Source organism: Puma concolor, chromosome D4 (genome assembly GCF_028749965.1).
Source record: "Puma concolor isolate L17-30 chromosome D4, mPumCon1.1.hap2, whole genome shotgun sequence".
Classification (NCBI taxonomy): domain Eukaryota; kingdom Metazoa; phylum Chordata; class Mammalia; order Carnivora; family Felidae; genus Puma; species Puma concolor.
This window is the reverse complement of record NC_141679.1, coordinates 94,931,345-94,955,656: the sequence shown is the minus strand read 5'-3', so window position 1 is coordinate 94,955,656 and position 24,312 is coordinate 94,931,345. Positions and strand designations below refer to the sequence as shown.

The 24,312-nt window shown below is 62.1% G+C and overlaps 4 protein-coding genes across 8 annotated transcripts; 2 read left to right on the top strand and 2 right to left on the bottom strand.

Annotated features, from left to right (window-relative positions):
• Positions 1 to 266: 266 nt before the first annotated feature.
• Positions 267 to 8,755, bottom strand: NDOR1 (NADPH dependent diflavin oxidoreductase 1). 5 transcript variants are annotated; one of them, XM_086684597.1, is made up of 14 exons: positions 8,527 to 8,755; positions 8,107 to 8,184; positions 4,131 to 4,228; positions 3,119 to 3,217; positions 2,933 to 3,034; positions 2,613 to 2,822; positions 2,319 to 2,440; positions 1,988 to 2,208; positions 1,781 to 1,888; positions 1,484 to 1,598; positions 1,201 to 1,347; positions 984 to 1,102; positions 787 to 881; positions 267 to 700 (listed from the first exon to the last, which is right to left on the bottom strand). In XM_086684597.1, exons 1-14 carry the CDS (start codon positions 8,659 to 8,661, stop codon positions 556 to 558), a joined length of 1,794 nt encoding a protein of 597 aa, XP_086540723.1. In that variant the 5' UTR covers positions 8,662 to 8,755; the 3' UTR covers positions 267 to 555. The 5 variants fall into 5 exon arrangements, 4 of the variants coding, with proteins under 4 accessions (XP_086540723.1, XP_086540725.1, XP_086540724.1 ...); XM_086684599.1 differs by having other exon boundaries at positions 8,107 to 8,135; positions 8,527 to 8,665; XM_086684598.1 differs by having other exon boundaries at positions 8,107 to 8,170; positions 8,527 to 8,658.
• A 16-nt stretch (positions 8,756 to 8,771) lies between these two features.
• Positions 8,772 to 10,297, top strand: TMEM203 (transmembrane protein 203). The gene has a single exon (XM_025924163.2). It carries the CDS (start codon positions 9,034 to 9,036, stop codon positions 9,442 to 9,444), a length of 411 nt encoding a protein of 136 aa, XP_025779948.1. The 5' UTR covers positions 8,772 to 9,033; the 3' UTR covers positions 9,445 to 10,297.
• Positions 10,298 to 12,700: 2,403 nt separating this feature from the next.
• On the top strand, positions 12,701 to 21,212 carry TPRN (taperin). The gene is made up of 4 exons (XM_086684590.1): positions 12,701 to 14,620; positions 20,183 to 20,420; positions 20,500 to 20,606; positions 20,714 to 21,212. The coding sequence occupies exons 1-4, from the start codon at positions 12,785 to 12,787 to the stop codon at positions 20,774 to 20,776; spliced, it is 2,244 nt and encodes a 747-aa protein (XP_086540716.1). The 5' UTR covers positions 12,701 to 12,784; the 3' UTR covers positions 20,777 to 21,212.
• Positions 21,213 to 22,501: 1,289 nt separating this feature from the next.
• SSNA1 (SS nuclear autoantigen 1) lies at positions 22,502 to 24,304 on the bottom strand. Its single transcript, XM_025924143.2, has 3 exons — positions 24,147 to 24,304; positions 23,475 to 23,674; positions 22,502 to 23,049 (listed from the first exon to the last, which is right to left on the bottom strand). The coding sequence occupies exons 1-3, from the start codon at positions 24,196 to 24,198 to the stop codon at positions 22,942 to 22,944; spliced, it is 360 nt and encodes a 119-aa protein (XP_025779928.1). The 5' UTR covers positions 24,199 to 24,304; the 3' UTR covers positions 22,502 to 22,941.
• Between the last annotated feature and the right edge of the window lie 8 nt (positions 24,305 to 24,312).

Sequence of the window (24,312 nt, the reverse complement as noted above, 5' to 3'; positions counted from 1 at the left end):
CAGCCAACAAGAGCCGACAGTTTATTACGGAGGTGTTCCAGGAACAGGGTGAGGAAAGAGTGTGCTAGCTGGGGGTCTCCCCTGGTCCTGCCTTCCAGCCCTAGCCCTGGCCCTGCGAGGCCCTGCGACAGCACTGTGTACTTTGTGGGTGGGCACAGAGATGTGGCAGAAGGGGACTGGGAAACTGCTGTCCCCTGGGACAACCTCAGAAGGCTCTCTGGGCTCACGTGCTGTCTGGAAGCTGGTGTCTGGGGAGCCCCCGATGCCCATCAGGCTGCCAGTTCCTTCCTGGGGCCCCGTCCTTATGCAGGGTGGGGCAGCCCAGGGACCATCCTGACCAGGACCCAAGCTGGGGCCAGTGGGGAAAGGCCGGCAGGCAGTAGCCTGCAACCCTGGATGGGGGCAGGGGTGGGGTGGTGAGTGAGCAGCGATGTCAGGGCTGGGTATAGGACCCCAGGTTGACTGAAGTGAGGCTGTGCAGGGGATAGGGTGGAAGGTGACAGTAGCCCCCCAGAGGGCAGCGTTTAGAGTGGCCAAGGCTGGCAGGATGGCTTCTTAGGCCCACGTCTCACTCTGGAAACGCATCATCCGCTGGAGCCTGGCAAGGTAGTTGGCTGCATCAGGGCCGGAGAGCCCACCCTCCTCCTGGAAGACGGACGTCAGGGCTTCTGACACATCTGCTGGCATGCCCTTGGCATTGCTGGAGGGACGGGCCAGGAGGGCTCAGTAGGGCTGGGACCTCCGGAGGGCGGGCTCCCCCCCCGCCCCCCGGGGGCCCAGGCTCACCCCGCCAGGTAGAAGTAGGCGCCTCGGCGGTCCAGCAGCTCCCACACCAACGGCCCGAGCTCCCGGAGCCTGTGCTGCACGTACACTTTCCGCTCCTACGGGGAGGGGGAGCGGAGGGGGCAGGGGCGGGGCATGGGGACGGTGCATCCTTGGCCTGGCCCCCTCCCTGCCGGCACCGCCCTGCCCAGCACACCCACCTGTTCCCGGGAGAAGGCTGTGAAGAGGGTCAGGCAGCCCTTCCTCTCCAGCTCCAACCACTCAGATTCCCAATAGAAGTCTCGGTGGCGCCAGCGGCAGCCGAAGAACAGGAAGTTTCCTGGGGGATCACAGGTGGCCTCAAGCCTGGACCCAGGCCTGTGAGGCTCGGCCCGGGCAGCCCCAGCTGCCACCCTGCCAGAGGCCCTGCGTGCTCACCGGTCTGACCCCGGGCCACCCGCTCCTGGACAGCTGCTCGGAAAGGGGCCACACCGGTGCCGGGACCCACCATGATCACAGGTGTGTCCGGTGTCTCCGGGAAGGTCAGGCTCCCGGGCCGCACCCACAGAGGCACCTGGACAGGTCCTACGGCAGGAGGGAGGAGGCGTGAGGAGGCTCCGAGGACCAGGGCCCCAGTCCAGGACCGGCTGTGGTGCACAGAGGAGAACGGGGGCCCTGGCCCAGTGCTCTACCCGCCCCCCTCCAGAAAAGCAGGGGTCACCTCGCCCAGGATCCAGAGACGCCAGCCAGGAGGAGCAGAGGCCCCGGCGGGGCTCTTTGAGGCGCGTCTGGTAATGCACCACAGCGACGAGAATCTGCAGCCTCGAGGGGTGAGCCTGGGGATGGGATGGCGGGTGCTGTGCTCCACGGGGCCGCCTGCCTGCCAACCGGCCTCAGACTCCGCCCACTTCACCCGGGCGGTCCCAGACGTGGCGCAGATGTTGAGGGTCGGCCCCCCGCCCCTCGCGATCCCGGCATCCCTGAAGCCGGTCCTGGGCTCTGCCCAACAGGCCCTCACCAGCAGAGAGGAGGCAATGGAGAAGGCCCGCGGGCGGATCGGGGGGATGAGGTCCAGCAGGTAGTCGGCGGGAACAGCTCCAGCCGTGTGTGGGAAGTCACACAACACCTGGGCAGAGACAGCCCCGGCTAGGCTCCGGCCAGCACCGCCACACGTGGCTGTGGCTCAGAGCCCTGGGCCTGCCCGTCTGCCCACGCCTGCCCGCACCTCCAGGACGGTTCTGCGAGGCCGGTTGCAGTACGAATACAGCTCCTCCTGACCTTGGGGGGCACTGAATTGCAGCAGCTTCTCCCGCTCCAGCTCGTGGGGAGAGAGACAGGCCAGGAGCTCGAAGAAGGAACGGCGGGGCACGCTGGCGACGTCCAGGTAGTGGGACACGAGGTGCCTCACGGAGCAGGGCTGGGGCAGCTGCGTGGGGCAGGGGACACCTGCAGCAGGAAGCGGGGAGCCTGTGAGGGGTCGGGACACGGCTGGGCAGGCCGCAGACCCCGGGAGGGCGGAGAGAAAGGGTGGCCGGAGCCGGGGTCCCCGGGCTCACCTGGCTCCCGGGGCAGCAGCGTGAAGTACTGGTCGGGGTCCAGGCCCAGCACCCGGCAGAACTGCTGGACGTGGCTGGCCTGGTTCTGGGGCCGGATCAGCACCACGTCGCCAGCTGCAAAGCTGCATGGGAAAGCCAACGGGAAAAGTGAGGGAGGGTGCGGGCATGGCACTGGGGCTCAGGGGAGGGCTGGGGGCGGCGGTCCTCGGATGGGTGTGTTTCCCTGCAGCCCGGCCGGCACCCCCCCCCCCCCATCCCTCGGCCACCACCCACCTGGTGTCTCAGGCCCCTCACCTGAGCCCAGAGCCTGTGATGTCAAACTCGATCAGCCGTACGTCCTGGAAGTGAGAGGGGCTGGTGACCCTCTGGTTGGTGACCATGGGTGCCAGGAAGGGCTGCTGCTCTGAAGGGGGACCTGGGGGATCTGCACCGGCCACATGCTGCTCCTCAGAGCACATCTTGGGGGCCTCCGGAAGGAAGTGGAGGGTGAACTTGGAGGGCAAACTGTAGGGAGGACACACACCCGTCAGGCTGTCAGCAGGGCCTCACAAGTGGCCCCGCGGCCAGGCCGCTCTAACTGCACCTGCGGGAGCCCCACCGAGGCCCACACTCACGGGACTCCGGGGGGGATCACGCCAAGGTCAGGGGGCACCGGGTAGAGCCCCAGCACCTTCTCCCACAGATCGTGCAGCCAGGGGTCAATAGCAGCGTCGGGCCTGGAGAGAGAGCATGTGCGCGCTGTTCTGAGGGGCCCCTGCCCCTGGCCGGGCCTGCAGGAGAGCTGCCCCCACCCCACTCACCCCAGCTCATGCTGGTCATCTCCCAGGCACGCAGGCAGGAGGGCGCTGCCCCCAAGCTGCAGCAGCCGTCGGTGCAGCTTCTTGGCCACGAAATTGAACCTACAGAGAGAGAGCCAGGCTTGCTTGGGCAGGCCCTGGGCGGAGGGCAGAGGGCAAGCAGCCCCGAAGAAGCAGAAGACCCCGGGCCTCGAATGACACCTCTCCCAGAGAGCGCTGTTGGCAAGATGCCTGTGTTTGTGCTGCCGTGAACCAACATCTATGTTGTGCACAGAACAAAACCCCGGGCACAGGAGTGTCGCGCTGCCCTGTTCACCTCAGCGAGCACAGTCCTGCCCTTGTTGTGTCTGGCTTTGGAAGCGTTGGTACGACCAACGACCCCCCACCCCCACCCCGCCCGCCCTGTGCTGGACTGTTTCAGTGACCTAATGACATGCGAACCCTCACACACAAATTCCTCGGTGCTTCTTTAAGAAAGCACGCAAAGCAACATCATTCTTGGCTTAGGATACAGATAGGTCCTGAAAACTGGCAAGAACAAGGCCGAGGCGGTCATGCCACCACACCCAGGGAAGCAGTGGCCTTGGAGGTGGCTCCTGGGGCTGGGGGGTCTTCCGGGCCCCTTGCCTCATCCCACTGTGCTGTCTTTGTGAGCCCAAATATCTCATGGAAAAGTGGGAAGAGCCAGGTAGGCCTCTGCTGCCCTAAGTCACGTGTCAGCCTATGGTGCTGCCTGAGGCCCCTGATGTCCAGTTCCAGACGTCACTTCCTGTCCTACGAGACACCTTGGGCCCACCCCGGAGTTTTGGTGCCCACTTTCCTGTCCTGCCAGCCTCCTGTCTGTGCTCTGCTCACCCTTCAAGCCCAGATGCTCCCCGATGGTCCCCACAGCCTGGCCATGGCCCAAAGTCTAGAAGGAGCCCTGGGGGCTGAGTCACCTGTCCGTCCGCCAGGACTTTGTGCTCAACCCCAAGGGCAGTCCCTGCAGGCCAGCAGCCTTCCTGCCCCTACTCACTTGGCGTAAGAGGAATCCCCGAGGCCCAGAACAGCAAAGTCCATCTGACAGAGGGAAGTCGGTGGCAGATTCTTCCGGAATATGAACCTCCAGAAGTTCTACAGCCAGAAGAAGCCAAGTTAGAGGCCCTGCTTTGGGCCACCAGGGCCCTAGGGTGGAGTAGGGAGGAGCCACAACCTAGACCCTCCCTGTTCCTTCAGATCTTTGTTACTGAAACCAGACCATTTTTTATTCTATCACAATGGCAAAAGATTTGGAAAAAGGCAGAAACTCGTAAACCATAGAGCTGCCCCAGAGCCACCACCAGAGTGTAAAGCCCCACCCCTTCCCGGGCAGGGGGCCCTGTGAGGGCTACTGGCACCCGCCCCACTGCCTCCCCAGGGCAGGAGTGGCACCTGCTCCTGCTCAGGCTGCCCCTGGGACCACTTCCTCCCTTCACACCGAGCCCCATGTCCCAAAGACCCCTCTGTTCCCAGCTCTGAACCTCGGGGCACCACAGGACCTCTCTGTGGTCCTCGTCTCATCCCATCAACCAAGTTTCTCTTTGGGCACCTTCTTCTAGCCCTGGGCCCCACCAGGCTGCTTTGTGCTCACTGCCACCCTCACGGCCAAGGACCCAGACCTGTGTCCTTCCCCAGGACACCCTTACCTCCATGCATCTGGCCAACCCAGGGGCCTTACAGCCAGACCCCCAAGGTCACAGCCCAGGTGCCTCTTCTTTCCTCTGGGGACCCTCATTGGAGCCTGTCTGGCCCACACTCTGCCCCAGCCTCCCCACAGGCCTCCAGAAGCACTTCTCAAATACAGCTCCCCATCACCTTCAGCCCGTGGTGACCTGAGCCCTGGACACCAACTTTCACATGTGGTCCAGGCTTTAGCTGCATTCCACGTCCCTTGTACTTCATAACTGGCATGGAGGGGCCCTGTTGGGGCACAGCTCTGCTCACTGGTCCTGGACCACCCTGGACCACACCCCAAGGGCTGAGCTGCGTCAGCCAGTACTGGGGACTACACTCTCTGCCTCTGGAGACCTCTCCTGCATGCTCCTCCTCAAAGGCCTGTTTCCCGAAGCTTGCCAAAAATATCCTTCCCAGTGAAGGTACACTTCTCACAACTCCACACCTGCAAATGCTTGGGCCCTCCCTTCACAGTGACTGGCAGGTTGGCAGGGCGCACTTCTGGTGGAAATGGTTTTTCCAAAGAGCCCGAGTCCTTGCTCCAAGCTGGTTCAGCTGGGCCACCGCTGCTGAGAAACCGGCATCATGTGTCCCCCTCTGTCCCCCACCGGCTACCTGGGCACTCTCGATCCCCGAGAGCCGTAACCCACCATGATGCGCCTTGGCGGGAGCCATTCCACTCAAGATGGGCCCTTCCCAAGTACCCGGTGGACCCTTTTCCAGTTCTGGGATGTTTTCTTAGTTGCTCTCTTTGGCCAGTTTCTCCCCACTGTTTCTCATTCCGAGGTTACTAACACGATCTTAGAATTTTGCTATTTCCTTTCTTGGTTCCTCGTTCATTTTTGGTTACACTTTCCAGGAGAATTTCTCAACTCTGCTCTCTGATCTTTTCAAGTTTTCCTGCTATCGTCTTAAAGAGCATTCCCAGCGCTTCCAGCTTTTGCCCTGTTTTGTGTGTCCCTTCCTGTCCTGTGGGTGCCGAGTTCTGGACGGCCCGCTCCGCCTCTACTCCTCCAGAGTACCTGAGGGTATGGTGGTTCTTCGTGGTCTATTTGTACTTAAGACGCTGACAGAAAACTGTGAGTTTGGGCCTGTCACCCAAGGTGCGTTTCGTGGCCGGGATCCTGCGGGACTTGCACTGTGGTTAGTTTCCCCACAGAGGGCTCCTCTGGTCCACTAGCCGGGAGCACGTGCCTGACCACAGTGTTCTGAGGACTGAGGCAAGGCAGCCAGTGTCTTCCTGTTTAGTACAGAGCTGGTCACTAAGCCTGGTCTTCAGCAGGTGCCGCGCCCCCTCCTCCGTGTTCCTGGGACCTCAGTCTGCAGCCTCTCCAAGGAGCCTGCAGGTCGCACTGTGGCCGGGGAGGGCCCCTCCTGACCACCTCCGTGGAGGTGTCCGTGCCTGCAGTCTTCGTTGTGCACCCTCATCCAGGGTGACCATCACCACCTTCATGCTGTTGGCTTCTGATGTCCAGTCTGCACCCCAGCCCAGCTGACCTCGTAGAGGTCTTTGTTTCCCCTCCCCTCCCATGTCCTGTGTCACAGGCATCCACAATTCACCTCCTGCCTTTGATCCCCTCACGCTTGCCTTCTCTCCTGTCCCTCTTCTTGTCTCAGACCTCTCCTGACTGTGCTGGGGTCTTGGCCCCATGTCTCCCATCGTCCCCTGCTCTGACCCTGCTCTTCGGTCATGAGCCTCTTTCTCCCCCACCGCCAGCCTTTAACAGGTCTCTCTCACCTTAACACCTTCTTTCCAACCCCTTAGCCCCACTCACAGCCAGAATCTTTCTCGTGATTGTTTAATGTACAGACGTCCTTAAGATTCTCTCCACTTACCTGCTGCTCCCCTGTGACCTCGCTTCTCTCCCAGTAAGTCGCTGATACTGCTTTCCCCAAAGTCACCAGCAGTCCCTTTGCTGATAAACCCTACCAGTTCTGCTCAGGTTTTATCTTAGTTCACTTCTGTGCAGCTTTGAGTGCTGGAGACTTTTCTCTCAGAACAATCACCTTCCTGCCTTGACCTTGGATTTGGGGCACTCCCTCTTTTTGCTGTTGGGAGCCACTTTCCTGCCCCTCACAGGCTTTTCTCCACCTCCCATGCCCTCCGTGTTCAGGGCCACCTGTCCCAGGGGAAAGGGAGGGGCTTTCTCATGCCTCGCCCAGGGTCCTTGCTAGAGCTCCACACCTACCTTGTATCTCCCCCTGGACGACTTCCAGCCCTTGGCCCTCCTGGTCTCCATCTCTGTGCATGGAACTACCATCCACTCTGGTCCCTGAGCCCGAACCCCTGTCTCGACTTCATCTTTGCTCCCAGCTTTTAGGCCTGTGATCCCACGTCCTCTCAATTCTACTTTAACATCTCTGGAAGGTGTCTTGTTTTTCTCTGCTGTCTGCCCCCCTCCTGCCTTCACTGTGCATCCTCTTGAGTTGTTCTTGCTCTCCTACAGCCTGTCCTCCCTGTCGACACGTAGCAGTTTTGCTAGAACACAAATATGACTGTCACCCAGTGGACTGCATGGCCCTCCACCTCAAGCCCATCCACCTTGCTGGGGCGGTCCAGCTTCTTGGGATCAGGTCTGGCTTCCTGCCTCTCGTCTCCCCTCCCCCCCTTGATGCATTCCTTGGCTCTGTCATCCCCAACTGCTTTCTGCTCTTCCCTGAGCTGGTCTTTCTCCTCTGCACAGGCTGCTCCCAGTTTTCTGGTGCCTGGCTAGCCCCCACTTATCCTCAGGACTTAGCCTACACTCCTTTCTTCCAGGAAGCTCTCCCTGAGCCTCCAGGTTGGGCTAGATAGTGTTTATTAATGTCCTCATGACGTCTGGCACTTTCTCTGGCAGCATGTATCTCCTCGTATTGTAACTGCCTGTTAAACTTGTTGCTTTTGCTATATTGTGAGCTCCCTGAGGAAAGAAATAGGTTCCCGGCTGGATTCCCAGCACTAGATCATGTTTGGAATAGAATGTGTGTTCAAAAGATGGTCAAAGAATTGAAGAATGTTCCCAGAGGAAGGTCCAACAATTTTGAAACACTCACAAGACCCAGACCAGATTCATATATAGCCCTGGAGAAAATATTAAAGGTTAAAATGGAGAACAAGGCTATTTAGTGGCCTGTGAACAGTTTATTAGGGAGGACAGCCAGAGCCCCCAGTTCCCTCCCAAATCCACGGCTAACGTGCAACAGATATAGGAGGGCAACTGTTCATTGTGCTTCTTGGACTCCCCAGGCAATGAAAACAGTGAGGGTCCAGGGCAGTGATCTGAGCTTCTGAGCAAAGAAAGCCTTCAGGTCAGCCTTACCTTCATGTTGTCAGGGGGGTCTCCTTGGCCTGTAGTTGCACAAACAAATATCACCAGGGGCTCACTAATCAGATTCACCTCAACAAAAAGACACATGTGTTAAGACCTCGGGCTGTAGCACGTAGGTATGCTCTCCGCAGCCTGGCCCCTCTCCTTCACTCGGGGGGTATGGCAAACGGAGTCACGAAGCACCCGTGAGCGGCCGGCCTGCCTTTGCCCTTTCAGGCTCCATCCTCCCACCTTGCCCGTTTCTCCATGTGCTAAGCCCTGCCACTCTCCCCAAGTTTTCCTGTCCCCTAAACCCGCCATAATGGAACGGTCCGCTCTCACACAACACACGGTGCCCTGCGGTCGAGGGCTCTGGGGGCTGGCGCCCCCGGCCTGCTCGGTCTCACCGCCCAAGCCCTAGGGCTCCCTCACCACCGAGTAGGAGTCCAGGGCCTGCACCCGGCAGTCAAGCCGCCGGCGCCGAGCCTCGCGACCCAGCCTCTCCGACACATCCTGGGCCGTGCCTGTCTGGCTGCCGAAGAGCACCAGAAGCCCCGGGCTCGGCATCCGGGCGCGCCGGGAAACCCCGGCACCCAAGCACCGCACCAGCTAAGAGATCCCGCAAGCCTAGGTGGCCCGGACCAGCTTGGACTTCCGACTTCCGGTGGTGGCCGGAAGTGACGCCCTTAGACCGCGCCCGGCAGGGCATGGCGACCGAGGGGGGCGGGTATCCGTTAGCGGCCGGTGCTGGGTCCCGGGCCGCGGCCAAGATATTGGCGACACGCCAGGACCGAGGGCCGGGGCAGGCGGAGCCGTTCGCTGCCTCGTGCTCGCCGCAGCGGCGCCGGCGGCGGGCGCCGGCGAGGCCCACGGGGAGAGGAGGCGCAGCCCTGCCGGTGGGACGCTCGGCCGGGCCCCGGCCCGCGCTCAACCGGCGCGATGCTCTTCTCGCTCCGGGAGCTGGTGCAGTGGCTGGGCTTCGCCACCTTCGAGATCTTCGTGCACCTGCTGGCCCTGTTGGTGTTCTCCGTGCTGCTGGCACTGCGTGTGGACGGCCTGGCCCCCGGCCTCTCCTGGTGGAACGTGTTCGTGCCCTTTTTCGCCGCTGATGGGCTCAGCACCTACTTCACCACCATCGTGTCCGTGCGCCTCTTCCAGGACGGAGAGAAGAGGTTGGCAGTGCTCCGCCTCTTCTGGGTCCTCACGGTTCTTAGCCTCAAGTTTGTCTTCGAGATGTTGTTGTGCCAGAAGCTAGTGGAGCAGACTCGGGAGCTCTGGTTCGGCTTGATCACGTCTCCGGTCTTCATTCTCCTGCAGCTGCTCATGATCCGCGCCTGTCGGGTCAACTAGCCTCAGGCGGGAGTGAACTCTGGACGGCTAGCATGCTGGACCCCAAGCTGAGTTCCTACTTCCACCGTACCAAAGGAGAAGTCTGGGTCTGAAAGGAAAGCCAGCTCCTGCCCTGGCGAGTGCCCAATTTTCTCTCTACCAGTCCATGTCTGAAATTGTTCCCTCAGCAGGGCTAAAAAGAGCAGCCTTGATCCTTAACATGTATTTCCTGTTATTTCATGCTTTGAATAGCTAACCCTGAATTGAGATCCTGAGAGGGACCCCAGGCCATTTCTCTGACAGTAAAATGTCCTGATGGGCTCTGCGTATGTTTATGGATCCTGGGAAAGTACTCCCTGTGCAAGGGCTGCAGAGCTGGTCTTATGGATTTCCTCTGCCCAGAAACACTAACCTAAGAGCTCACTGCCCCCTCCATCTGGACAGGACTTAGATGCTTGAGCTCAAAGTGTAAACCAGCTTGTGTCTCCTCCCCTGAGCCACTGGGGAGGATGGCCTCTTCTTCATTCCAGCTCAGGCAGACAGGAGTATGTTGAGTAAGCACGACTGGGACCCTATTTGGAGATCTGTCGCCTGAGAGAACTTTGCTTATGAAGCGCTGCTTGGCTTCCTATCCCAGCGGATTGCATCGTCCACAACTTTTCCACCACCACCTTGTGGCCAGCACTGTTAGCACACCTGAGACAGATTTAGGCCTCCCTCAAGGGACCAGAGAGAGGAACAGCTTTGATGCTCATAGGCATCGAGACTTGCAAATGGTCTTGGCCCACATTTGTTGGCCTGAGGTCTTCAGTTTAAGGTGCCAAATGAGAACGTTTGCTGAGATAAAAAATAAAATAAGAGAATGTTTTGCTGAGATGCGCAATGGTTGCCTGACCTCTTGAGGGTGAAACAATATGAATGCTGAGAAGGTCCCTGCTGTGCGATGTAGCTGGTTACAGAGCTGACTGTAGGGAGACAGGAATGCACTAGAGTTTCTTTAGCCAATGTGTGTGTGTGGGGGGGGGGGTGTTCCCTTGGGGAATCTTTGCTTCCTGCCTGGGGAGCCAGGGTGAAGATATAATGGGGTAGCCCTGTGTTGAGGACCTGCTGAATGGTTTGTGTGACATCAGAACCTTGTCTTCCTGCCGGTGTGCAGTCTTTGTAGGCCTTGCTGTGGAGCAGGGGTCAGCCAACTATGGCCTGAGGTCTGGTTTTGTACTATCTTTCAGCTAAGAGTAATTTTTCCATTTTCAAAGGATTATAAACATGAACATGTGACAGAAAGTGAATGTGGCCTGCAGTGTCCAGGGTCTCTCAAACTTGGCACTCTTGGCCTTTTGGGTCAAGTCATTCTTTGGGGGGGGGGGGGGCAGGGGGAGGGGCTGTTCTGAGCATTGTAGAATACAACATCCCTGGCCAGCATCCCTGGCCTCTACTCACTAGATGCCGGTAGCACGCCTCACTTGTGACAACCAAAAGTGTCTTCATACATTAACAAGTCTTCTGGGGGACAAAACTGACCCTGGTGAGAACCACTAGGTTAAAATATTTACTGTCCGGCCCTTTCTAGAACAAATTTGCAGTCTTATTCTGGTGAAGCAGCTTTGTGACCCTTTGCCTAGAATGGATGCTGCATGGCCTGAACCATTGAGATGCTTGAGTTGGAGACTGTTCTGGTGTGTCCCACAGCTATAAAAATGTTTCCTACCCAGTATTGGCATAATTTGCGTCAAACTCAGATACAAGCTGAACATTAGAATGGACTTTTATTTATTTCAGTTTATTTACATAATCTCTACAACCAATGTGAGACTCGAACTCACGACCCTGAGATCAAGAGGTCGCACGCTTCTCTGACCGAGCCAGCCAAGTGCCAGGGAGTGTTTTTTTCCCTTTAATGTTATTTTTAGATCGCATGTGTTGTTGTATCCTGTTGTGTTCTGTAGTTCAGGACTGAGTGATCCTGTTGCTGTAGAGGTGATGTGCATGAGAAGGCTTCGTTTCCTTTGGAAAGGTGATTTGATGAGAGCCGAGGAAGGAGACACTTGACTTCTGAAAGCTGAAATCCAGTTTATTTGCTCGGCTCAACAGAATGGAGAGGTGTCAGTCAGTCAGTGCAGACCACCACGGGACCCAGAAGCTGAGAAGGGCACCCAGGTTGAAACCTGCCCCCGGTCTATGCAGAGCCCCAGGTGTCCTTGGAGCCCTGTCCCTGAGAGGTGAGTGATGTAGCAGGCAGTAGTGCCATTACTGGGAGAGAGGAGGGGAAGGCTAGTAGCATCTCTGCGCCCGTGCCCCCCCCCGTTTCCCCTTCTCCCTTGGCTCCACTGGGCCTGAAAGAGTGTGGTGGGTGCTGTGCAGCCCTCAACTGGGAGTGAGCTTCTTCATGGCATGTGGGCAAAGAAGCTGTGCTCTTGGGGTCACTGGCACCCCTTCCAGCCTTGGGATGCGGGAAGTTCAGCAGCTGTTAAGAGGAGTAGTGTGGGGAGGCAACAGGGTGAAATGCACAGTGTGGCTTTTGTGGCTCCTTCTGCGTTAGAGAGCTGTGTGCGGGGAGCTTTGTGCTTCCTCACAGCTTTGCACTCCTGTCCCTGCTTGGCGGGCCCTGGATGGCAAAGTGCGGAGTAGCACTTCTCCCAATTGTCTGAGTAATAGGGTGAGTTCTGGGGGCTGGCAAGAGCTAGGGGTTCCCGAGAAACCAATTCCTCAGCACTGGGTGGATCTCCGGCATTGGCATCCCCACTAAGTCCGCAGAAGACCGAGGACCACAGGTGGGCAGTCCCTGAATGGAGTCAGGAGGCTGGTGCACAGCCCGTGTACCACTCACGGGAGCGAGAACAGCTTTCCAGTCCTGGACAGGCCCTTCTCCCACTGCACTCTGAGCGCGAGGAACAGGTGGACTGGGTGCTGGCACGATGAGGAAGGGCCGAGCCCAGCCAAGGTCACCCACCGCTCTGGGCCCAGGGGTCCGGCTGGGACTGCCCGCCAGGACCCGCCCCCTCCGGGCTCCGCCCCCCCGGTCGCTGCAGACCAATGGCGCAGAGGCGGAAGTGGGGCCGCCAATGAGCGGCGGGAGGGGTCGGGGGCGTGCCCAAGAGGCCCTTTCCCCAATGGGGACTGGCTCCGGAGACCGGCGCTATCCAACTAAGTCCCCGGGAAAGAGAGGTCAGGGCGAGCGGTCTCCAATCAGCGCGGCCGGCCGTTCTCCCCTGTCGTAGGTGGGGCCGCCGGGCGCGGGGCGGGTCCGAGCCGGCCCCCCGCCGTAGACGGCGGGCGGGGGGCGTGGCTGCGGCGAGAAGGCCGGCGCCGGGCGGCGGCCGCAGTTCCCGGCGCGCGCTGGCTCCGGCGCCCGCTCCGCACCATGGCCGGCCTGGGGCGGCCGGGCCCGGGGCCCCGCGCCGCAATGCCCGCCTGGAAACGGGAGATCTTGGAGCGTAAGCGGGCCAAGCTGGCTGCCCTAGGCGGGGGCGCGGGGGCCGGGGCCGAGGCGGGCGCGGCGGAGCCCTCGGGGCCGGCGGCCGAGCGGCTCGTGCTGGCCGAGAGCCTGGGCCCGCTGCGCGAGAACCCGTTCATGCGGCTCGAATCGGAGCGGCGGCGCGGGGCGCGGCGCGGCGGGGGCGAGGGGCCGGCGGGGGCGCGGCCGGTGCAGCAGCTGCTGGAGCTGTACCGCCGCGTGCCGGGCGTGCGCACCATCCGCGCCGACAACATCCTCATCATCGAGTCGGCTCCCGGCTTCCAGCCTGCGGGCCCTGGCCCGGACCCTGGCCCGGACCCTAGCCCTGGCTCGGCCGCCCGCATCCGCGCAGCCGAGGTGCTCGTGTATGAGGCGCCGCCGCCACCCGGCCGTGTCAGCCGTCTGCTCCAAAAGTTCGACGCTCCGGCCGCGCCGCTCCGCCGCGGGAGTCCGGAACGCGGCCGCCCCCCGCCGCCGCACCCACAGCCCGCTCCCGGCCCCGCCGCCCCGCGCGTGGGCGAGCGCGCCGCCCGCTTCGAGCCCGAGGGCCGCGCTACAGGACCCGGGACGCGGCGCAGCGATTTCCTGCAGAAGACCGGCAGCAACTCCTTCACCGTCCACCCTCGGGGCCTGCACCACAGCGCTGGCCCTCGCCCGCTCCCCAACGGGCCTGCGGCCCCCGAGTCCCGGGCGGGTGCTGCCAACGGCCTCGCGGGCTCTGCGCCTGGGCCGGGCGAGTGGAAGCCAAAGGTGGAGTCGGGGGAGCCCCCTGTCCACCCGCCCCCCAGCCCCGGGACCCCCAGTGCCACTCCAGCCGCGTCCCTGGCCTTGCCCATCACCAACTCTGCCAGTGCCACTCCCAGCCAGCGCCAGTGGGTCTCCGCGGCCACCAGCGCCAATGACTCCTTCGAGATACGGCCAGCCTCCAAGCCAGACATGGATCGAATCCCCGCTGGGGACCTCCAGGCCCGGGCCCTGGCCAGCCTCCGTGTGAACTCCCGAAACTCCTTCATGTTCATCCCTAAGCGCAAGGCCTCTGGGGCCCCTCCTCCTGAAGGGAGGCAGGTGGGGGGACTGCCAGAGGGAGAGGTTGGCTGGGCCTCCCAACGCCTGGAGCTCGAAGCCCAGCTGGTGCCTGCAAGGGATAGCGTGCCTGCTGGAGGGAGGAGCCCCTTGGGGGTCGACGAGGGGGGGTGCCCCAGGCCAGCTACCACCCTTGTGAACCAGGCTGTTAGGCGGCAGAGGCTGCCCTCACCACCCCTGTGTCCCTTAGCCGCTGCAGAAGCTAAGCCTGCCCAGGGCCTCGGGGTTTCCAGCTTGGCCAAGGATGGTGGGGAGCCTGGGAGGCCAGGGTTGCCTGTCACCTTCATTGATGAGGTGGACTCGGAGGATGAGGTCCCTCAACAAGCCAAACTGCCCTGCTCGGGAGCCGGGGGACCTCCTTGGTATCACCCGCACCCCACCGGGCCTGGGCACCCATCAGGGCTCCATCACCGAGGTGGCAACACCTTCACCGTGGTGCCCAAGAGGAAGCCGGGGTCCCTGCAGGCCAACGGGGAGCCCGGGCCACAGGAGGCTGAGGAGGAGGAGGAGGAGGAGGCAGGCAGCTTGTCAGAGACCCCTGCTGCCCTGGGGACCTCACTGAAGAAGCGCTATCCCACCGTGCATGAGATTGAGGTGATCGGTGGCTACCTGGCCCTGGAGAAATCCTGTCTCACCAAGGCCGGCTCCTCCAGAAAGAAGGTCAGCAGGGAGCACAGGGGAAGGGGTGCTGGCTGGGCGCGGGGGAGAGAGAGCTGTGGATGTAGCAGGTGCCCACTTCCCAGGACAACTGGCCTGGCTGGGGGATGGCTTCTGTGTGGACCAGAGGAGAGCTGGGGCTGGGTGGCCATGCATGCTCCTGGAGGGGCTGGGCTGGGGGAGATCCCTGGTCTGGGTTCCAGTAGAGCCCTAATGACCCAGAGAAGACAGCTTGCTGATGGTGTACTTCGCAAGGCTGGCGAGGAGGGTCGGTCCAGCCAGCGCCGTGTCTGCTTTTTTGTTCTTGTGGCTCCGTCTGGAATTGGCAGGGCAGACCTGTCTCATCAAGGGTCCAGCTGCAGGAAGTAGTCCTGGGCCTGCTGGTTCCACTCCGGCCTGGCTTTGAGGGTGTAGCCTGCCGTGGTCTTCTGGAGTCCTGGCCTACGTGGGCCAAAGGTGCCAGGACAGAAGTGGGAAGGGGCAGGAGACCTGTGATTTGGGTGTGGTCAGATCCCTACCCCACTGTCAGCCTAGGGGCACAGCGCTGGGAGCTATTCAGTGGCTGGGGGGGGGGGGGGGGGGCTCTCAGCTCCGCAGAAGGGAGGCTGCCCTGGTGCTAAGCAGGACCAGGCTTCATGCAAGTGTTTATTGAACTCCTATTGTGTGTGTGCCAGGGCCGGGGTGTGTTGCTAGGAGCAGTGTAGACTCTCCCTCTCATGGGGGAGGACAGGCCTCAGACAGAGAGACCCAGGTGCAAGACCAGGAGCCCTGCTGGAGCCTCAGTCCCCAGCTGCTCAGCGACCCGGAACCCTCTGGGCACAAAAAAAAAAAAAAAAAAAAAAAAAGTTCCTCAGATTCTTCCTGGTCATTCCAGCACCTGTGTCTGGCCCTGGGGCAAATTCCAAGGCCAGCCCCACATGACCCCCCTCAGCAGGCATGGGGCAGACGTGTCTTCCCCTGGAACCGAGATGGTGCCTGGCAAGCTTCTGTGTCGGCCAGTGGTATCTCCAGGCTCACCCTTGAAGCTACTTCCGCCATTGGCCTCACTTGCCTTGGGCGATGGGGGTGGTGATGTGCCTTATGTCCACGGAAGCACCCCCCCTCCCCACCGATGCCTGCTGGTCGTCCAATCACATAAGCCACCTCCTCCTCCCTCTGACATGAGTTGGACTTGTCTTCCTCCGTGATCACACCCTGCTCCTTGGGTGAGGGCATCGGTGCTCCTGCCGTCTCCATCTGCTGAGACAGGCATCCACACCCAACTCCCTTCGTACTTCCGGAGGGCCCGTCCTGCCTGCCTGACCTTGACTCACCCTCTCTTTAGTGCCACAGCTCTCCCACCCTCCCTTCTACCCTTAGACACAGTCATCAACCCCACCTCCAGGCTCTAAACCACCCCTCCCCCTCGTTCCTGCTTCCTGACCTTTGACCCTACACTCTAGGAGGCAGTACCTTTCCATTCTGGCCCCAAGAAGTGGAGGTGATAACAGTTCCCTACTTTGTAGATGGGGAACCTGAGGGTGGCAGGAGGTTGTGGAGCTTGTGGGGCAGGAATTGAGTGCTGGTTTCTGCTTCTAGAGCCTCGCTCATCTGGCCCCAGCTGGGGAAAGAGCTGTGGGGGTCCTGTGTGGTAGGGTTGGGGTGAGAAGGGCGGGAGGAAGTGCTGGGAGGAAGCAGGCCCTGGCCTGGTCTCCATGCCAGCCTGAGGGAGTTGGGGGTCCAGATGGATGATGCCTGGCAAGCCGAGTGGCCTCACCAGGGCCCTGCCAGAGCAGCGTGACTACTGGAGGTGACTCCTCCTTGTGGGCACTGCCCCACCCCCGCACCAGCTGCCCGGCAGGAAGAGCCAGAGCTCCTGTTGAGTGGGACAGAGGTGTGGGGCTGCCAGGTCCTTCGGGGCAGTCCGCTGGCTCGGGCCGTCCCCTGTGTCTCGTCCGTTCCCTGGTGGTCCTCCGGCCATCCCTCCAGGCCCTGGGCTGCGGGACCTCGCCCTCACCTGTACCACTCCAGCCAGCTTGTGGTTTGGGCCCTTGTCCAGTTTGCCTCCATCCTGACTAGGGACTTAGTGGACTGGAGGTTAGTGGGACCTTGGGGCCCTCTGGCTGACCCGGGTAGTGCTGGGAAGTACTGGGGTCTTCCAGGGGGCAGGTGAGGTATGGCTCTGCAGGGGGACTGTCAGGACAGCCTGCCCTTGAGCTGGCAGGTGCGTGTAGGGTGTTGTGACCTTGCTGGGCCTTGGAGGGCTATAGCCCTGTCTTGGTGGTGGGGGCACCCAGCCTGCCATTGTGCCTGGGAGGCCTGCCGGGGATTGGGGGGCGTCTCTACTTGATTGTCTCTTGGCAGAATTGCTGATGCCCTATCTGTCCCTCCCTTAATGGCCAAGCAGGGACTGGCTGCTGGGGGGCATCGTGACCATGCCCCCTCTCACCTCTGCCCCAGCCCCCAGGCTGTGCTGCCGAGTGGGACTGTCCAGCTGCTCTCCACACCTGCCTCCCTCGGGGTTGGTGGGCTGGTGCTCAGGGCCTCTCCCCTTTGTGAGGTGCCACCTGGCCAGGTTCCTGCTTTTCTGGTGGCTCCTTCCCCTCGCCTTTGCCCTCCTCCCCTCCTTACCCTCTGGTTCTCTGCCCAGCCTAAGTGTGTCAGTGTCCCCAGGGCTCAATCTATGACACCCTAGGCCATCTGCCCTCACTTAGGGAGTAACTGCCACCCAGACACCCCAGTCTTGTTGGCCGGGGCTTGGCCCTCAGCCCCGCTCCAGTCCCCAGACCTGTGGTGCGGCTGCCCCAGTCACCTGCTTCCCTGCCGGTGTGGAATGCTGTGCCCGCCACCACCGATGTGTCATGGCTGTGTCCCCTCTGCCCTCCTTCCCCCGCTTCCTACCTGTCCCCCCCCCCCCCAGCTCTTCCTGTAGGCACCCACCCTTCACGTTCTTCCTACAGCCCAGGTGCCACTGGGCAGGCCTGGACCCTGCTTCACTCAGCTTCCCCACCGCCAGAGGGTCTGCCTTGGGCTGGGGCATCCGGAAGCAGTGTGGGAGCTTTGGCAGAGACTGTGTGGGGTGGTCCCGTTGTCCCCGAGAACGCAGACTGAGTGGGGGATGGGAGGAGGCAGGCGTGTGCCAGGGAGTGAGGACAGGGCGGGTGCTCACCCCCAGCAGGGGGACTGGTTGAACCCAGCTCCCCGACCAGAGTCCAGGGTGGACGCCCTTCGGTAACCCGAGCTGGGTGTGCACAGGTAGGGCAGGGTGAGGGGGACAAAGGGCCTGTGAGAGCTGGAAGGTGGGCCGACCCAGGACCCACCTGCCGACTGCACTTGGCACAGAGGGCAAAGTCCCCAAGAGCCAGGTGCGTGCAAGTGCCAGCCCCTGGCCACGCCCGGCCCATCTGCCTGGGGTCTGGAGGCTGGCCCTCCCCAGCAGCATTTGTCACAGGGTGTCTTGTGATTCAGAGACCTGCACCCGCAAGGAGGCCTGTGAGCCCTACCAGGCCATGGAGTGTGGAGACTGAAGGGAGGCGGATGTGACCCAAGCCCTGGGCCCCAGCTGGGCGCAGACAGTGGCCTGTGAGCGCCGCCCCGCCCCTGCCCGGCCAGGCTGTGCCAGGCTCAGTGCCTGTGCGAGCCCAGCCCCCTCGGTCTCCCTGCTAGGAGCTGGTCATGTGGACTAATGAGGGCACGCTAATCCGGCCGGGCCCTGGCAGCCAGCCCTTCCTGTGTCTTCGGTGGTGGGGGATGGGCCTGGAGGGCTCAGGGTCGTTGGGGACAATGCTGTGTACCCAGGGGTGACTGGACGCCCTGGTCACTGTGGGGCCTTGGGTCAGGGGCAGGCCCCTGGGTTAGGCCTCTGTCTTGCTAGGCTTGGGGCGGGGGTGGCAGCTGGAGGGTTGGGTGGGGCCTGCTGTGGGGACCAGGCAGATTGAGGAACAGTGTGCCTTCGAGCCACTGGAGCAAGTATCTCTTGGTTTTGCCTGACTTGGGTGATCTGCGCTCATCTGCTCTTGTCCCCGACTGTTCGTTTGTGCCGCTGGCTGGGGCAAAGCTGACTGGGCCTGCGCCTGAGATTCGCCCAGCAGGTCTGTGTGTGAACCACACTGAGATGGAAAGCACGCGAGCTGGGGGTGCCGGTGGCTGTGTGGGGCTGTGTGTGCGCGTGTGGCTGTGGGAGGGGGCGGCTGGAGCATGTGCCCTTGTTTGGGGACACTCGCTCAGCCTGGCATTGCCCCCTGAGGCCAGTGCCGGGGCCCCCTCCGCTGCCCAGGCTGCGAGTCCAGCTTTCCTGTGAGGCCCCTGCATGTCCTGCTGTCGCTGGGCCCCATGGTTCTCTGCCTGGGGGCCCAGCTCCTGCCTCCGGCTCCTTCCAGGGGAGGAGGGGAACTTGAGCTGGCTGCTGGAGTCTTGTGCTCAGGAGTTTAATGTTTCGGGCTCCTGCAGGGCCGCTCCCATCTGCTGCAGGCTGGTGCCTCGTATTCGTTACCAACCTGCTGGGCCTGGCCGAACCCTGCTGAGCAAGTCTGGTGGGCCTGTGGCTTTAGTGGGGAGTGGAGTCCTGGGTCAGGGAGTGCGAGGGTCCATCTGCCATCCTGCTTGCGCCTCGCTTCCTCTCCACACCAGCAGCCTCGTCTGCACTCTGAGGCCGTTGGGAGAAAAGAGGATTTGCTCAGGCATGAAATTCTGCAGCCTGCAGAGTGGGCAGGGTAGACAAGGGCCAAGCGGACAGCCCAAGTGGGAGGAAAGGGTCAGCGCGACCCCCACTTGGGTGCAGTTTTGGTCTAATTCTGACTTGGTCTGTAAAATGGGGTGATGGCATTTGGTGTCACCCCCCCGGGGTTTGGCATATGCCAGCCACCCTGCTTTGTCACCTCATGGACGCCCCGGGGGCCTGGCCTTAGGTGTGTGCCCCGTCCTGCCCAGCAGCACTGGTCCATGCTGAGCTATGCAGGAAGCGTCATTCGGGTGCCTAGCAAGCCAGGATGTGAACTCGGTCCTGGAGAGAGACCCCAGCCAACAACACACTGCTGGTGACTGAGGAGGTCGGGCACCCGAGTAGGTGGGCCCCCCGAGTGCCGTCTCACTTAGACCCTGCTCCTGCCATAGAGCCTCTAGGTGGCTGGTGCTCCCCTGCGAAGGCAGCCCTTCAACCCTAGGAGCTGCCATAGAAGTTTCTAGAGACACTGAGACTTTGGGCTCCTGGTGCTGGCTAAGGTCTGGTCCCTGGGCAGGGTTGGTTACCCGAGGTGATGTGACCCTGGGCCTGGGGGGAGAAGGGGATGGGTGGGGTCTGGGAGGCAGGTGTTTGGACACACCGGCCCTGGGTTGCATGGGCAGCCAGAACAACCTTCCTGGGGTCCTTGTGGCCCGGGCCAGCAGGGTGCCGGTAAAGGAGTGGTCTCCGATGAGGGGCAGCCCCCCCACCTTTCAGTTCTGAAGGGTTGATGGCATGTTCTGCTACCTGCCTGGGGCCGCCAACCTCTACCGTGCCTCCAGGGTCACTGTGCCCGGCTCAGCCTGGCTGGAGTAACCCCTGGTAGCCAGGCAGCAGAGCCCTGCTGATGTACCTCCTGTCCTTAGATGAAGATCTCCTTCAATGACAAGCGCCTGCAGACCACATTTGAGTACCCTCCTGAGAGCTCGCTGGTACAGGAGGAGGAGGCTGAGGCCCAGGAGGAGGACGGGGAGGAGGAAGAGGAGGAGGAGGAGTCCAGCTCAGATGGGGTGGTGGAGAAGCCCTTCTCGCTGTTCCTGCCCCGAGCCACTTTTGTGAACAGCGTGGGGCCCGAGAGCCCTCACCTGCCGGACGGCAGCTCAGGTGAGTGCTCACGTGTGGGAATGGGCGGCCCAGTGGGTAGCTGGGCCACACGTCCACACATGTGCCTCTTGGCCCACAGGCTTGTCCGGCTACACTCCAAAACACTCTGTGGCCTTCAATAAATGGCAGGAACAGACGCTGGAGCAGGCTCCGAGTGAGGTGGAGCCCACACCCAAGGAGGTCATGGTGAGCAGGGGTGCGGCTGGGAGGGCCAACACCCAAGGCCTGGGGTGGGGGGTGTCTCTAATGCCTGGATGAGTCCCATTGGCTCCCTCTCTGTCCCTCTCTCTCAGCTCACCCCTGCCAGTCAGAACGACCTCTCAGACTTCCGAAGTGAGCCAGCCCTCTATTTCTGACCCCAGCCCTGCCAGGATGGCCAAGGCTGAGCCCTGGGAGCCGGGCAGTGCCCAGAAGCCCGCCCTCACTCTGCACCCCCCCACCTCTCGCTGCCCTGTTGGGCTCTGCCCTGCCATATCCCACCCTCCCTTCCTGGGGTTGGCCTGAGCCTAGGGCGCCGGGGTCTCCTGCTTCCCTCGAGGCCGAGTCTCACTCTGCAGCCCTGGTGTGGGGGCACTGCCTGTGGAGGATGGACAGGGTCCCGCTGGACACCATGCCAGCAGGTGTCTGGTGCATGTGTGAAGGGCTAGGTTGGCTGCCTGTCCTCTGTGGGACTTCCAGCCCTTCCCAGCCCACACCCCCCAACTGCAGACCTCAACTCGCCCCGTTTGTGATGAATGGCAAGTTTTTTCTTGCCTCTAATGATGGATTCAATAAATACCACTGGACAAGGCCTCCTCTGCCTTCCCTGTGTGGTCCTTGGCCAAAGAAGCAGGGAGCAGGGGTGGGGTCTGTGGGGCTCCATCGAGGCCCTGGCAGCGAGGAGGAAGGTACAGCGGGAGCCCAGCCAGGACATCTGTGCCTGGGTATGGGGTGGTCCTGCGTGGCACCCCCACACGTTGCTGTCTGGCGGTCCAGGCGTTCGCTCCCGTAGCCCCGCCTGCCCTGCTTCCCCTCCCAGCCACCCCCTTGGGGGAAGAGGGACCCCCGTGAGCACTTCTGGTCTCTGGGCTGACACAGTGGGAGCTGTAGGGGGAGGAGCACTTTGGGCTTGCTCTCTGGGGTCTGGTACTCTGGCTGGACCAGAGCCGTTTTTAAGGCCAAGCGCCTGGGAGGGGACGAGGAGCGGGCGGAACCTCAGGGATCTCGCCTCCTGTGTGGCTTGGAAAGCCACCTGACCCACAGGAGCCTGCAGCAAGGCTGTAGGAGGCAGACCACTTCCCTGGAGTCAGTGCTAACGGCCGGCAGGAAAACCCAGCAGAATCCAAAAGGCAACAGGAGACACAGAACTGCCTGCTCAGCCTGGAGCTGGGGAGCTGGGGCTGCTTGTAATCCAGGCAACGGATGCAAGTACATCCCTCCTGAGGAGTCAAGCCCGCGAGAAATGCTGCTTGGCCAAACTTGGGAAGGAGGAGGGTGTTTTTAGTGTTCTGGGTGGAGTGGGCCCAGGTTTCTCCAGACCTTCTCAATACATGCTTCTCAGACCTGCCTAGCTGCAGGGACCCCCATAGGAGCTAACTGGCCAACAGAGACAGTCCCAGAGAGGACTCGGGGTGGAGGGCTGGGCCCCAGGCAGCGTGGGAGGCTGGAAGTCAGCACGCTTGGTGGGACCAGGAAGAGTGGGGAGTGGTGGTGCTGTGGGGTTGGAGCAAAGTTTGGAATCCTGGAGCTGGGGCACAGCCCTGGCTGGAGAGCGTCTCCCTGGGCCAGGCCTTGTGCTGGGGAACAGGGCATCGCACAGCCCAAGACCAACAGGCAGAACACCACCCGACGGGGAGGCTAAGTGCTGGGGTTGGGGGCAGGGGGCCAGCAGCCCTGGTGGGGAGAAAGGGTGGGTGACAAGGTCCCGGGGAATGCTCAAGGGTACCCTCAACTCTGTCCCCAAAGCCAACAAGGCTTGTCACAGGGAAAGCCACTCCAGGCCCTCCTCTGCCAAGAAGCCATGCGGCTGGGCTCACATTGGTTCTGGGGTCGTGCAGCAGTCCCACGTCCCACATGCAGGACACAGGACACAGGCAGTAAGCTACCTTCACAAAGACAATCTTTACTGACAGTCATAGGCCACCAGGGCAAGCTCTGAGGGGGTGGGCCCCAGCCCCTCCCCTGCTCCCCTGGCCTGGGCACCGAGGTGAGGTGGCTGCCGTGCTGGTGAAAGTAGGGAGCAGGGTCTTTCTGGCAGCCCAGGGCGGGGGTGAGGGGACCTCCGCCCTGAGCGCAACTCACCCAGAGCCTGTCCTTCCCATGTCCTATGAGTACAGGGCCAGGACCCCCACCTGGTGGGCTGCACCCAGGGCTGTACTTGTCACCTGGGGCAGGTGAAGCTGGGCAACTGCCTCTTGGCACCCAAGACAGCGAAAGGAGGCAGCTGCTACCACGAAGAATAAAGACGCTTTGAAGACAGACTTGTTGGGGATCGAGCCACTGAGGGACGTGGGAGGCAGGCCCCTCCCCACCAATGGCCTCCTCAGCTCTCCCTGCCTCCACTGCTCTTGTGCTCCGAGGCTGTGGCTTTGGTCAAGTTCCCGGCTTCCCTCTTCAGGACACTAAGCAGAGTCTGCGAGCTTTCCAGGATCTGGAAACGGGGACACGAGACAGCTGTCACTATCCCTCTCATCAGAAGGCTCGCACAGTCCAGCTCTGCTCCTACCGAGCCAGTGCCAAGCCTGGGGCAGAAGCAGGGAGAGGAAGCCCCTGACAGGAGGGTCGGACAGGGTCAGCAGAGCCTTTAGCCCAAAGCCCCCCTCCTTGCACCCTGGGAAGCCAGACGAGATGAGCTCTGGCCCTTGCTGCCACTCTCTGCCCGTGGTCTGGGACAAGCCATAAAACTACGGTGCACAGAACAGGACTTGGGGCGTGCCGGGCCCCACTGACAGCCCCACTGTCATCCCACAGCGGTCCTGACCATGTTGTAGTCCTGTCGCCTCTGCCCGTGGGTGCCCCCAGGCCACCCCCCACAGGCCACAGGCATGCAGGCTCCCTGCCGGCCCCGAGCCCCACCTTGAGGTAGGCAGCCTCTGTCTCTGCGATGGTCCGGTCAAACTCGTTGCGAGAAGCAATCTTGCGCGCCAGATTCTCGTTGACTCGGGCCAGTTTCTCTGTCAGCTGCCTCACCTCGCTCTGCAGCCGCTGCTTCTCATCCTCCTCCTGCTGGATCTGCCGACACAACTCCTCTCGCTTCTGACACAGCTCCTCGATGCCTACAGTGGGCCGAGCGGGGCAGGCGCTGTGGACCCAGGGCAGGAAGGACAGCAGCACCCCTGCCACTCTGGAGCCCACTGCTGTGTAGGAGGAGAGGGTGGCGGGAGGCCCGGGGCTGGCTCGGCCACCTTCCACCGCCGCCAGGCCAGGCTCCGACCGCCCAGGGGGTCTCGGGGTTAGAGAAAGCACCGCACCGGATCAGCGGGCGTGGCGCCCGGGCGGCAGTGCGTGCTCTAGCCATTCGTTCCTTGGCTCTCTCCACAGATACCCAGGGCTTGGTGCGTGCCACAGAGCGGCCGTGCGCCGGGCGGGTCCGACGGCCACCGGCGCCTTCCCAGCCGAGACACCCACGCACGGACCGTGCACCCCACTCGGCCGCGCGCTGCGGGCCAGCTACTGCCTCGGCCTGCACGCCGGCGAGCCCCGCGCCCTCCCAGCCCGCCCGGCAGACCCCGCCGCGCGGCCGCTCACACTTGACTAGCTCGTTGTTGTAATTCTGCAGCGCCGCGCCCTGCTGGGTCATGGTCGCCGCTTGGGCCGCGACCACTCCAACCGCCGCCAGCTCCTCGCCGTTCGCGCCTGCGCACTGCCTTCCGACGGCGCGCCCTCCGATACGTCACCGCGGCGCGCCTCTAGT